The sequence below is a fragment of the Capricornis sumatraensis genome, chromosome 5, assembly GCF_032405125.1.
Source record: "Capricornis sumatraensis isolate serow.1 chromosome 5, serow.2, whole genome shotgun sequence".
Lineage (NCBI taxonomy): Eukaryota > Metazoa > Chordata > Mammalia > Artiodactyla > Bovidae > Capricornis > Capricornis sumatraensis.
Genome location: NC_091073.1, coordinates 13,036,246 through 13,050,916, shown reverse-complemented (window position 1 = coordinate 13,050,916; position 14,671 = coordinate 13,036,246). Strand labels below are relative to the sequence as shown.

Here is a 14,671-nt window from a genome sequence, read left to right as displayed (position 1 = left end):
GAAACCCTGGAGGAGGGCACTGTCTCTACGCAGACAGACTGTGAAGAAATGCCAGTGCATAATTAGCGGAGTGGCCTCCCATGGAAACCAACGTGGTAATAAGGGCTGTCTGCTTCCAGGCACTGCAATTCAGATGCCAAAACACAAGCATTAACAAGATGCATTCTATTTTTTTCAACTTCCCATACCCTCAGAGAAGGTAGAACTATTATCTTCACTATGAAAAGGATGACAAACCTATGTGACTGAGTGCATATAACGTCACAAATAAAAAAGCTAAGTGCAGTAATTTAATAAATGAATCATGCATTGTAAGGAAAAGAACATTGGACAAAGAATCAAAATGCTCTGACAAAATGATTTTGATCTTTATTTTATATCAAATGTGGCAGGTGAAATGGAAGACTGTTTTAGGATGCTAATCCTGGAATGAGGCTGGTTATAGCAGAATCCTAAAGAGGTTTTTGACGTTTTTTAACTATGTAATACATCGACATGTAATATTGACTGCATATTACAATATTACATATTGATTATAATATTGTATTATAACCATGGAAATGTTATTTGCAGCTGAGCCACTACGTTTCATATGAATACTTTTCTCTCCTGCACAATAATTTGTTTTTCCTGGTGTAACAATCTAGATCTTTTGTTGGTTGGTTGGTTTGCCGTTGTTGAGTTTTCTTTGGGGTTATCACTAATGCGACACCAAATTCTTCTTCAATCTTGTGCGTGCGTGCTCAGTCACTAATCTGTGTCCGACTCTTTGCGACCCCATGGACTGGAGTCCGCCAGACTCCTCTGTGCATGGGATTCTCCAGGCAAGAATACTGGAGTGGGCTGCCATTTCCTCCTCCAGGGGATCTTCCCAACCCAGGGATCAAATATGCATCTCCTGTGGCTCCTGCACTGGCTAATTCTTTACTACTGAGGTGCCAGGGAAGCCCCTTCCAACTTGTAAGTCTGCTCAAACACATTTGATATTCTATCTGACAATTTCATCTTAGAAATCTCGCCTGGAGTCTTCTGACCTGTGCAACTGGACTGACGGGTTACTCTTCCAGGCTGATGCACCACTGTTATCCTGGGATTCTTTTCATCATCTCAAGGATCTCCGTCCCTCTTTTGAGGTAGCCTCTATTGCCAGGTTTCCTTTTCTATTCTGCCTTGGTTTATTCCCTGAGTTACAGCGGGGAGAGTATATCTTCAAGTAGTTTTCTGAGAAAGGATGCAAGGTATGCACAACTTTCAACTCCTTGAACATCTGAAAATAATTATTCTGCTTTCACACTTCATTGATAGTTTGCATATTATACTAGATTGGACAATTTTACATCAGAATTCTCAAGTCATTGTCCCCCTTCCGTCTCCCTTCTAGGGCCGCTGCTGAAGTCTAAATGGCGAAGGTGGCGGTGGTGGTGGTGGTTGAGTTCCTAAGTCATGTCCAACTCTTTGCGATCCCATAAACTATAGCCCTCGAGGTTCCTCTGTCCCTGGGATTTTCCAGGCAAGAATACTGGAGTGGGTTGCCACTGCTTTCTCCAGGGGATCTTCTTGACCCAGGGATTGAACCTGAACTACTGCATTGCAGGTGGGCTCCTGCATTGCAAGCAGATTCTTCACCAACTGAGCCACCAGGAAAACCCCCCTAAATGGTGACGACACCACTGTAATTCTTGATTCTTAGCAGTAAATCTGCTTCCTTTTGGTAGGATCTGTCTTTGAAATCATGTTCAGAAATTCTGCCATAATAAATATTACTGTTCTCCTATTTTCATTAAATGTTCTGGGCATTTAAAAGATCTGTTTAATCTTGAAGTGCACATCCTTCACATCTAGAAGAAGCATATTTCAAAGTTTATTATTTTAATAACTACATCCTATTTTCTCCAATTATTCAGATGGCCCATCTCCTGAACTGGATTCTAAATTTTTTTTAATAATTCTTGTCTCATGTTTCAGATTTCTATTTTATGCTCTACTTTGTACATAAGCATAAGTTGGTAGAATTCTCCCACTTTTTCTTCCATCCATTTTCACGACTGTTGTTTTTTATTTTATTATATTAGTAATTGCTTCACTTTATTTTAGAAAGTACAAAGAAGAAAAGTGGAAGAAAGCAGACTTTGCTTAACTTAAATAGTGAAAATAGAAACCTGAAGGGGAATATAAAATACAAAAGCAAATTTCAAAGTTTACCTACAGCAGTGAGGTAAATTGCATCCTAAGTAATCCTATTTCCCATTTAAAAATTATTGTTGTTGTTTTTAATTTCTGTCATCATATTTTTAATTTCCAAAGCTACCTCATGGTCACTGATTTATCCTGTTTAAAATAAAGGGAGATAGTGAAGGACAGGGAGTGCTGCAGTGTGCTGCAGTCCATGGGGCTGCGAAGAGCCAGACATGATTCAGTGATTGAACCGCAACGAAAGTAATGTAGCATTGTGCTTCATAGGAGTACGATTCTCTTTTGCCTCTTAGATATTATTATTGATAATTTTTTGATGCTTCTTTCTCTGTCTAATCAAAACAAACCAACCTTGCTTCCTCTGAGTTACTTATTTGTCAAGGGGGGCCTTCTTTACCTCTGTTCTCTTGGACTGACCCCATGCCCCATAATAGACGCTTTCAGTCTTCAGGCCTGGGTCTGAGACCTGTTTCATGAAGCACCCATATCCCCTCCTACCTGCCCAGCCCCTGCTGTACTCTCGGACATCCCACCAACCACCTAGCTGGCAGAGCGACAGCTGTTGAGGCAGGCAGGCTGTGGAGCTGGGAGAGAGCAGCAGGCCCTCATCACCACCAGCTCTCCAGGCTACAGGCCACAAGGAAAGCAGGCTGAGGCTGGGGGTTGTGGGAGGCAGCCAGGCCTCTTAGCCCTGGCCTGAGCAAATGCCCACCATCTCCTACTTAAGAGAAAGTGGCTCGTGGACTCTATATGGTCCACTGAATTCTCCAGGCCAGAATACTGGAGTGCGGAGCCTTTCCCTTCTCCAGGGGATCTTCCCGACCCACAGGTCTCCCCTATTGCAGGCAGATTCTTTACCAGCTAAGCCACAAGGGAAGCCCATTTCCTACTTAGGGTGCTTTTAAAATTTTGATTCTGGGAAAAGAAAAGAGACTATATATGTGTATATATATGTGTGTGCGTGTGTGTGCTCAGTTGCTCAGTCATGTCCAGGTCTTTATGACCCCATGGACTGTAGTCTGCCGGGCTTCCCTGTCCACGGGATTCTCCAGGCAAAAATACTAGAGGAGGTTGCCATTTCCTACACCAGGGAATCGTCCCAACTCAGGGATCGAATCCGCACTGGCAGGCAGACTCTTTACCGCTGAGTCACCAGGGAGGCCCATGTATACATATATATACATACACACATATACATATATGTATATTCTTTTAATTTCACAGATGACTGTGCTATGGAGCCCAGTTTGAAGACCTCGTCAATGCCAACCAAAATTTCTTGCACCCTTAAGTATTCCAAGAACTGGGACAATCAAGAACATTTTGGCAAATCCTCAAAGAAGCCAAGACCTCAATAGCTATGGGGAAAGGGATACTTATATATCAATACCTATTGCTGCCTCTCATATTTGGAAAGATATACATACTAAATATTTGAATGATGTATATATACATATACTAAGCATATGATGACTGATCATGGGGTGAAAGAAAAGCTTGCAAGATGGGTAAGAGTTATTGAAACACAATTTCAAGCAGTGCAGCCTAGTAACTGAAAATCAGTAACCTAGAAGCTCAATCTCTCCATGACTATCAAGAAATTAAGGAAAAATAAAATGTAATGGAAAAAGCAGAACTTACTACAAAGGCTACAGAAATCACCAGTGATGCCAGCCTGAGATGAAAACAGCAATGCTCTATGGGAAGAGCTCTCTTCCTTTGCTTCACAGATAAAGTTTTCCACCAATTCTTACCCATAACTAATGAGCCATAAAATTAAAAGACGCTTGCTCCTTGGAAGGAAAGCTATAACAAAACTAGACAGCGTATTCAAAAGCAGAGATATCATTTTGCCAACAAAGGTCCATTAGTCAAAGCTATAGTTTTTGCAGTAGTCTTGTATAGATGTGAGAGCTGGACCATAAAGAAGGTTGAGCCAAAGAACTGATGCTTTTGAACGGTGGTGTTGGAGAAGACTCTTGAGAGTCCCTTGGACTGCAAGGAAATCAAAACAGTCCATCCTAAAGGAAATCAGTCCTGAATATTCATTGGAAGGACTAACGCTGAAGCAGAAGCTCCAGTACTTTGGCCACCTGACGCGAAGAGCTGACTACTGGAAAAGACCCTGAAAGATGCTGGGAAAGATTGAGGGCAAGAAAAGGGGGCAATAGAGGATGAGATGGTTGGATGGCATCATTGACTCAGTGGACATGAGTCTGAGCAAACTCCAGGAGATAGTGAAGGACAGGAAAGCCTGGCGTGCTGTGGTCCAGGAGGTCACAAAGAGTCAGACATGGCTAAGTGACTAAATAACAGCAACGAAGTATTGGTGAGAAGACCAAACCAGGATACTGGAAATCCAGTGATGTCTTTGTTCTTTGCAAAGGCGGAGTCAGCTCTTTAATCTCAATCCTGTCACTGAATTTAAAGTTGGGAGGTCAAAGTTAGCTCAGAGTAGCCTCTGATTTCCACTGATTCTAATAGGTCCTGGGCTTCCACTAGCTGGGCTCTCTGCAGATTACCTGGGCTGAAGTGGAAAACAAGAGTAAGGAGGTACCATACTGTTGATTTTGAACCCAATCAACCCTAAAAAGAGAACATTAAATGTAGTAATGAGACGACTTGAGATGTTTTGATGTTAAAAAAAAATTGTGGTCATTAAACATTAGTATTGTAATTAATAATACTATTAATTAGTATTAACCAAGATTTATTTAAAAATCTCTTAGCCTGTTAAAATTTCCTGCCCAATGCAACCACTAAAAATCTATGTCAATGGATACAGATGTTTAAGAAAAGCGAATAGTCAAAAAACTGAATCTAAATAAAAATTTAATAAAACAAAAAGTCACAACAATGAAAAAGGATGTATATGAAAAAAGTCAACAAATACTTCAAGTACCATAACTGATTCTAGTATTTATTTTAAAAAGAATGTCTTGCAGAGTTCCTACAGTTTCCCACATTTTAAAAATGTAGAAAAGTGATCACCTTAAAAAGCCCCATCATTAATGTTACAAATATTAAAAATAGCCTTCAATTTATTAAGAAGAGAACAATGCAATAGAAAATTGAACAATATATAAGAACGGGCCAATCGCAACGGCAGAATTACAAATGGTCAAGAAACATGAAAAGATGCCCAATGTCGCTAGCAGTCAAGAAAATGCCAATGTGAAACCATTTCATTTTTACTCATCAGAATGGCACACGTTTTAATGACTGCTTACTCAGTCCTAGGGAATGTAGAGAAAAAATCCTTTTGTCATTTACCACCATGGGGACAAATGTCTCAATTAAATTCACTATGACTGACATCACTAATTCTAATGAATAAAGAAAACCCATTAACTAGATATCGAAAAAATAAGAAACTACAGACAATAAAATTGTATTTTTATAAAGCAAAAAAGAAATGAACACATGTAACGCTATATGTGAAATCCACCTCTAGCAAAGGCGAAAGTACAACAGGAAAACCATGCCACACTGCAAGAAAGGTGCAGATAGTGAATGGGATGAAAAGGAGACAGATAATGATACTCCAAATGCATTTATATCACTGAATGGGTTCTCGGGATCCTGAAATGTAGCCATTTCAAAACTAAAATGGAAGCACATCATTAAGCCTACCGATAACCTTTAGTATCTTCTAACTCCCTAACATATGCCAAGAAAAGACTCTCTCTTTTAAGTTTGAAATATGGGGAAATGTTTCCAAAATGGTTGCTAGGTCAAAACTTAGAAAAGCTTAATTCTTTTTACACTTAGTAATCCAATATCTGGTGAAAGAAATAAAAGAAAACTGAAGGAAAAATCATTTTTATCTGTTCATACAAACAAATGAAAAAATATGCACCATGAACTCATCGTAACACTATTGTGGATCATAATAATACATTATCTTGAAACCAACTGGTACTTCAGTATGGAGCTCTAAGCTACAGCGACTGGAGATTCCTCTCTACTGAAAACATAGTTTTGGCAGGATTCCAGTAGATCTCTCTCATTACTGGCAAATGGTCCTCCATGAAGGAAAAATAGGGCACAGTATAAATAATAATGCTCCAGTGAAAATATTTAATGCCAAAGCACGGCTTTCATTGTCAAAGCAATGACTGTGGTTCACTTCACAATCACTTCTCTTTACATAATTAAAAAAAAATTATAGGAGAGGCATTAGACTTTGGTTCAAAAAATGCACATGAAGAATGCTAAGCCTTGACTTAAAAGATCTTTTCGTACCTTCACATTATCTGGATGCAGCCCCCCAGGGTGCTTGTCCATGTACTGACATAAATCAGTATGCTAGAAGAAAAAAAGGAAAACGTATTAACATCCCTTTGGCTATAAAACAATGAATCAATATTTTTCTATTTCAAAGTCATCACTACTTTCTGAACCAAGCAAATATAAGACAAGTGGGTGGATTTTCTAGTGTATGCCACTGCACGTTCCTCCACCCTCCATTTTAACCACAGTTGAATCATTACGCCAGATTCTATCTTATGTTAAACATCTCTGTGCATTAGAAAGAATTTATGTCCACAATTTGCTAATTTGTTAAATGCCTAATTCTCACATTGAATATGTATCTCTTAAGCGGAATAAGAAGAAACCTTACCTAAACTATATACACCTTAACTTCAACTAAAAGCACACACACATACAGTTAACCAATCCAAATACAATTTCAATTACCTGCATTTTTCAAGTGGAAATGAAGGTGATGGTTATTTATTTTGTATGACATGTAAATATTACAAACAGATCATTCTAATAAAATTAATCATTGGATGTATTTACATTTCTCATAGCTATATTCATTGAAAGATAATTTTCAGATTCTCAGCACTCGAATATCTTTGAAAAAAATATTTATTTTATAAAACTTTATAATGATTTACTTTCTAAATCAATGCAAATACTTCCAAAGTTATAAATTAAGACAAATACATCCAGATTTATTTTAAAAAGAAATATCCCTAGATAGCAACTTATACTGTAATTTTTCCAAATATCCCAAGTTGAATTTGCACACAATTGTATATTTTCTTTTTAATGCTTTTTCTGTTTATATCATGAGCTACATAAAACTTCTAAAGAAACATGTAGAGTTGCTGTACAAATTTTCCTAATCTTATTTATTGGCGGTAACAATTTTATGATTTAATCACTCTGTAAAAACCAGTGACCACGATTATTTATGCCCCATTATCAGGTTTCAATTGTTGAGGAATTATAAGCTTCTGACACATTCATAAGCCTGTACATGGTTGTAGCCATGATGACAACAGTTCAGATTCCTTTACTGAGTTTTTCTTGCATGCCAGCTGGTAACTGCTGAGAATACAGAGCAGAATTTAGCATTCATTCACTGTTCACCATGTATTTCTCAGCTCATTATCTTCCAGGCGCTACACTAGTCATTTGATTGCTGTTGTTCAGTCGTTAAATTGTGCTCCACTCTTTACTACCCCATGGACTACAGCATGCCAGGCTTCCCTGTCCTTTACTATCTCCTGGAGTTTCCTCAAACCCATGCCCGTTGAGTTAGTGATGCTACCTAACCATGTCATCCTCTGCTGCCCTCTTCTCCTTTTGCCTTCGATCCTTCCCAGAGTCAGGGTCTTTTCCAATGAGTCGGCTCTTCACATCAGGTGCCCAAAGAAAGCTCTGGAGTTTAGCGACGCTAATCAGTAAGGACACAGAATTCAAGGAAACAGATGTAGGTGGGAAAAAACCAGGACATGTGTAATGACACTACAGTAAGTTGTACATTAGGAATACTACTGGGCAGTGTTTGAGGACATAGAGGGAGGCCCTTAATGTCTGCTCAAGACAGGCCACAGTAAGTGATACTTTCAAATAAGATCTGAGTAGAGAGTGAAAAAGGTCAGCCATGGAAGAACAAAGGGAAAGAACATGGGATAGAAGAGATGCTCTTGGATATATTCTAAGACCGTATTGCCTTTCTCTTTTCCACACACTGAGGACAGAAACTATATACTTTAAAAATTTTTTATTTTGTACTAGGGCATAGCCGATTAACAATGCTGTAAGAGAACATGAAAATGGTCCATGAAAAAGTATGTTTTAATATACTACACGATATACAACTATAATGTGCTTGTTGTCTCACACATAATAAACTGGTAAACAGAAAGTAGATCCAATCATAACAATAATTAATAAACATATGTTAAAATCTCTTTAAAAAATGTAAATTTTCAGTTTACAAAACAAAATCAAACTCACACTCTTTCCAAGATAAAGGCTAAATATAATAAATAACAAAAAATAACAGAAAACCTGAAAGTAAAGGGATAACACATCATATTATATATTATATATTGATGTCATTTATATTTTATGGTATTTATACTGGCAAGTACCAATAAAAAGCAAAGAGCAACTTATCAATGTAAATGTTAAACATAATAGAATTCAAAGAAAACAGATTAAACATTTATTCACCTAGCAACATGGTATATCACTATAAAGCAAATACTGATCAAAATAAAAGAAGAAGCTCAAATTTTCACAAAATTTTGAAGGTTACTTCTTTTAAAAAAAAAATCAACCAATGAAATTGACAAAAAAATTAAAAAGTAAAAAGGAGGTTATATAAAGGATATGAGTAACAGCTAAAAAGCATGTTTAATTTTATGCCCAATAAACTTAGGCTACATATCCTTAAAGAAGTGAAATGATGTTAGGGTCAAAGCTTCTATTCTACTTTCTACTTGACGTATATGCATTAAATGCAAATTGTGCATAAATAAATAACAGAGTCTCTGCTTTCAGAGAACTCAAACGTTCTGTGGATTTCTATATACCTGTGAAAATACTGTAACTTTTTTCAAAGAATAAAGTACTCAAGCATTTTGTTTGAAACCAGCCAACCAAACAAAATCCCCACTTAACTATGAGGATGGAAATATATCAGGAACGGGGGAAAAAGTTCCTGAGTCTCATGTATACTTTATATCCTTCTGTGTGTATATGCATGCCCCATGATACTGCAACATGAATAACAAGGAGGCTTCTCCAGAAATGAGATCTTGGGAAATTTCAAAAAGATTTTTCCCAAACCTTTAAAAATTTTAAATTTGTATTCCCTCAGTTGTACGGCATGAACATGTATGTATGCACACACACACGGCTGTCACTAGCTATGTAGCCTTAGGTGGTTATATAACCTCTGGGTATCAGCGTCTTCATCTGTGTTATAGGGATAATCCTAGCACACCTACTGCATATGGATATTGTGAAAATTAGTATGAAAATATCCATTATGCCCAGCATGGGGTAGATGCTACAGGTGATGATGAGGATAATGATGGTGATGAAGATTTTCTGTAGTGTGTTTAGACTACGAAGGGATATTTTGGAGGACTGCAATTCAAAATGAAATGCCAAATACCGTTTGAGAACTGGAACTCTTAGGCATAACATTTCATTCTTATTATATGCGTTCTTCCTGTCCGTACGTCCAGACATTCTCATTCATACTCCACAGCTCTCCGTACACAACCTCTGAGACTACTTCTAGCAAATACATCATTCATCTCAGATTGCTCTGGGTGATTAGGGGCAAAAATCTAGAGAACCTCAAATGGAGGAAAAGACAAAAGGTGGTATAAGGTCTTATTTTGTATCCTGGCAAACTTCCGTTTTACTTTACTTAAAAACTTTCTCCTCCCCCCTCTTTTTTTAATATACAATACTATGCCTGGAACTACATTAGATGTGCCTAAATTACAAATTTCATTACATCTCTTCATTTTAACTTCTCTCCTTCGTTCAACTCACTGGATTATGTGACCCTTGTGACTTTTCCTGGTCCAGGAATAATAGAAGTAACCTTAACAGTCACGCTGGAAGGTAATTCTCTGTTATTACGCTTTTTAAAGCCATCCTACACATACGAGTTCTGAACAGAAGGCCCCTATGGCACATGACGAACAGATCACTATCCACTGATGAGACACGCATAATCTCAATCCATCTGGCTTGATCTCTGGCCATTTCTTGCTCTAAAAATAAAAGGAGTATCTTTAGACTAGGTGCCTGGTAACTATAGACCAAACCCAGTCACTCTTCCCCCTCCGATCTCTATCTTGGCTCGTGGCTAGCATCTCTTCTGGCCTGTTCCACGTTATTCTTCACTTCATCTTCCTGCACCTCCTTCTTATTCACTCTGCAACAGCTGCTGTTCTTCTGGGCAATGCTTTTAGAAGTACTTGTGTCTGACAGGTTTATACCTGAATGCCTAAGAATACTTCGTCAGCCTTCCCTCTAGAGCGGGTGGTTTTAAATGAAGCTATAAAGTGTGGCTGGATTTGTATACCAAGCAGAAGAGTGAGAGCAGAAAGAAGCTGGAAGGTGCAATCCCCACACTCGCACACATTTCTTTCAAAATCAGGTTCCTCTTTCCTTATTGTTGATTACCCATCAAGTAGCATTTATTTAAGGTTCCTGTGTGATGCTAGTGGCAAATGCAGGAGACATAAATGCCAAGAGATAAAAGACATGCAGTTTTGATCCCTGGGTGGAGAAGATCCCTGGAAGAGGAAATGGCAACACACTCCAGTATTCGTGCCTGGAGAACCCCATGGACAGAGGAGCCTGGTGGGCTGCAGTCCATGGGGCTTACAAAAGAATCGGATATGATGGACGCGACTTGGCACGCATGTACGCAGCATTTATTATAGGATTTACAAAGGTGCAGGAGTATTTCAAGGGGAAGGAATTTGAAGAACATATCTGAAACCATAATCCGCTGAACATAAACGTTTTCTGTAAAAGAACCACATTTACAGTTTGGGTTTCTCCATGTTGACTTCATTACACTGTGGCAGGATCAATTTAGAAGGCAGAAGACAGATATTCCTTTGTAAAACAGCAGCATATAGAAAGAGCATAAAATACTGGAGAAAAGACTTTTTCCTCATAAGCACTTGCACACAGCAGAGTCTCAGTTAATTTCAGTCATATGTAGACCTGAGAACTACATGACCAACAGAACACACCTATGAAGCTTGAAGAGAAAGACATGAAAGGAGACTGCAAAGATAAATTATAACATGATGACAGTTTTAAACAGGCCTGAGTGCAGAACATCCCTTCAAAAGATTACCTGGAAAAAAAAAAAAATCCAGTCAAAGAAAAAGATGCGAAACCAGCTGGACTATGACATTCCCCTTTTCTTGATTTCCACTCTCCATTGCTTGTTGTGGCTGTTCAGTCAGTCAGTCGTGTGCGACTCTTTGTGACCCCATGGACTGCAGCACGCCAGGCATCCTGTCCATCACCAACTCCTGGACCTTGCTCAAACTCAGGTCCATCGAGTGGGTGATACCATCCAACCATCTCATCTTCTGTCATCCCCTTCTCCTCCTGTTCAATCTTTCCCAGCATCAGGGGCTTTTCTAGTGAGTCAGCTCTTTGCATCAGGTGGCCAAACTACTGGAGCTTCAGCTTCAGCAGCAGTCCTTCCAATGAACATTCAGGATTGATTTCCTTTAGAATGGACTGGTTGGATCTCCTGGCAGTCCAAGGGACTCTCAAGAGTCTTCTCCAACACCACAGTTCAAAAGCATCAATTCTTTGGTGTTCAGCCTCTTTCATGGTCTATCTGTCACATCCATACATGACTACCAGAAAAACCATAGCTTTGACTAGACAGACCTTGGTTGGCAAAGTGATTGTCTCTGTTTTTAAATATGCTGTCTAGGTTGGTCATAGTTTTTCTTCCAAGGAGCAAATGTCTTTTAATTTCATGGCTGCAGTCACCATCTGCAGTGATTTTGGAGTCCAAGAAAATAAAGTCTGTCACTGTTTCCATCGTTTCCCCATCTATTTGCCATGAAGTGATGGGACTGGATGCCATGATCTTAGTTTTCTGAATGTTGAGCTTTAAGCCAACTTTTTCACTCTCCTCTTTCACTTTCATCAAGAGGCTCTTTAGTTCTTCTTCACTTTCTGCTGTAAGGGTGGTGTCATCTGCATATCTGAGGTTATTGATATTGCTCCCAGCAGTCTTGATTCCAGCTTGTGCTTCATTCAGCCCAGCATTTCGCATGATGGACTCTGCATATTTAAATAAGCAGGGTAACAATATATAGCTTTGATGTACTATTTCCCCAATTTTGAACCAGTCTGTTGTTCCATATCCAATTCTAACTGTTGCTTCTTGACCTGAATACAGATTTTGCAGGAGGCAGGTTAGGTGGTATGGTATTCCCACCTATTTAATAATTTTCCACAGTTTGTTGTGATCCACACAGTCAAAGACTTTAGCGTAATCAATGAAGCAGAAGTAAATGTTTTTCTGGAATTCTCCATTCCTTACTCCTTTTAAAACTGACTTTGGGTGAGGGAAAAGAAGTAATATGCCTTCACTGAACACCACTGGTAAAAAGACTCTCAGAAGACCCCAGAGTCAGACAAACTTTTGGACGTGAAAGCTGACCAGGGCAGAAACAAGTATAAGTCAATTATTCAGTAGGCTTCATCATTTAGTATGTGTTTGAAAGTGAAAATGTTAGTTTACTCAGTCGTGTCCAACTCTGTGATCCCAGGCACAGTAGTCCACCAGGCCCCTCTGTCCATGGGATTCTCCAGGCAAGAATACTGGGATGGGTTGCCATTTCCTTCTCCAGGGGATCTTTTTGACCCAGGGAACAAACCCATGTCTCCTGCATTGCAGGCAGATTCTTTACCATCTGAGCTACCAGGGAAGTTGTTAGTATGGGTTTATGTTTCTTTGTAATCAATGTATTATCAATGAAATGAGGTTTTCCAATTATTGTTCCTTGAAAAGATCAAACTTCTTATTCAAGAGATGCCAAGTCCCTCAGAGAAATTATGCTTTAATATCAGCAATGAATTTCAGACAGACCTTTTCTCATTAAGCAGGAATCTAAACAGAGCACCTTCCCCAACACATACACTTTCCCCCCACCCTCTCATGTTAAGCATGGTGTCGACAATATCTGTCAGCTAATTTTTGATGTTTTTCAGAAGCACTGCCAAACATGTGATATTGAAAGTAGCACAGTCCTATTTTTAGCATCTAAGCTAAAAATAAGTAAGTCTTTCCATGGGGATAACCAACAGAAATTCTCATTTTCTCCTACACACACCCTCCATATTCTTGACTTCTTTTCATGTTAGTTTTCCATCTTGACAGCAAGACAGAAGTCAGTATATTCAGGATTCATGTAATTTTATAGCATTAAAAAAAAAACTGCCTCACAATAGTAGGAATACTAGAAAGATTCCAGAGATAATAAAACTAATTCTGAATTTCTTTCTTCTTGAGGAACAGGCTTATTTTACATTTAAATACCACAGTTCATTCATGTTAGTGTATGGCAAATTCATGCTGATATATGGGAGAAACCAACACAATATTGTAAAGTAATTATCGTCCAATTAAAAATAAATTAATTTTAAAAATAAGCATCACACCTCAGCTATACTTTTATTTGGAAATCAATGAATACTCGTTTAAAAAAAATGAAACATTAAGTGCCAACCTGAATTTAAAAAAAAGAAAAAGATGGGGGTGGGGGTAACTTCCCTGGCGGTCCAGTGTCTGAGACTCTGTGCTTCCAACGCAGGGAACCTGGGTTTGATCTCTGGTCGGGGAACTAGATCCCACATGCCACAAGTAAAATCCTGCATGCCAAAACTAAGACTCAGCACAACCAAATAAATACATTAAAAAAGCAAACACATGAGATATGTTAAGAACTAGTTGATAACATGTACCCCTTGGAAACATAGAGCCGAGGCACAGTGGTATAGAGCCCACCAAAATATCAAGCCCTCCTTTTCCAGACTGATCCTTATTGTTTAAGGAGCTCCTCACTCCTCATCCCAGAGATTACACCCTAATCTCTTCCTTATAATGGGAAAGTGATCCACTGTTAAAAAAAGAAAACTTTGAATATTACTCTGATTGGTGAGAGAGCATATTAAGAAATTTACAAATATCTAAAGCACAAGAGCATTCAAGAGCAATTCCTTCCACTCTTCAGTGGTACCACATAGGGTCCCAAAATGAATGGCAACCATGCTGACTGTTCACGTATCCAAGGCGAGGCTTACTCGTGATCCTTACCTTCTCTGGGCCAGTGTCGCCTTTCCTACCGTCTGGGATACACCACACGCATTTCAACTAGAACCACACCTCTCAGACAGGAGCACATTTGGGAGACCTCACTATCGTTTTATTTTTAATTTATCAATATTTCACCTGTAGCTCATTAAAGTCAAGCAATTCTCTGGGGAATGGCTGCTGCTAGAGGCAACTGAAGAAAACTTCTAGAAGTTGAGCCCTCCTTCCTTCTACAGCAATCAATGCCATGTTCCTCTGGCTATAATCTCTGTTTTAATCAGCCTACATTGCTGTGAGAATTAATACATCAAATTACTGAGCAGTTAGTTTTTAACTGCTCATATATGA

At 38.7% G+C, this 14,671-nt stretch overlaps 1 protein-coding gene across 1 annotated transcript in view; it reads right to left on the bottom strand.

The window, feature by feature from the left end:
- CDK14 (cyclin dependent kinase 14) overlaps positions 1 to 14,671 on the bottom strand; it is a 666,485-nt gene that overhangs the window by 347,883 nt on the left and 303,931 nt on the right. The window contains exon 7 of the mRNA XM_068972760.1: positions 6,439 to 6,501. Coding sequence (XP_068828861.1) covers positions 6,439 to 6,501 — 63 coding nt within the window. The remainder of the gene's footprint in view (positions 1 to 6,438; positions 6,502 to 14,671) is intronic.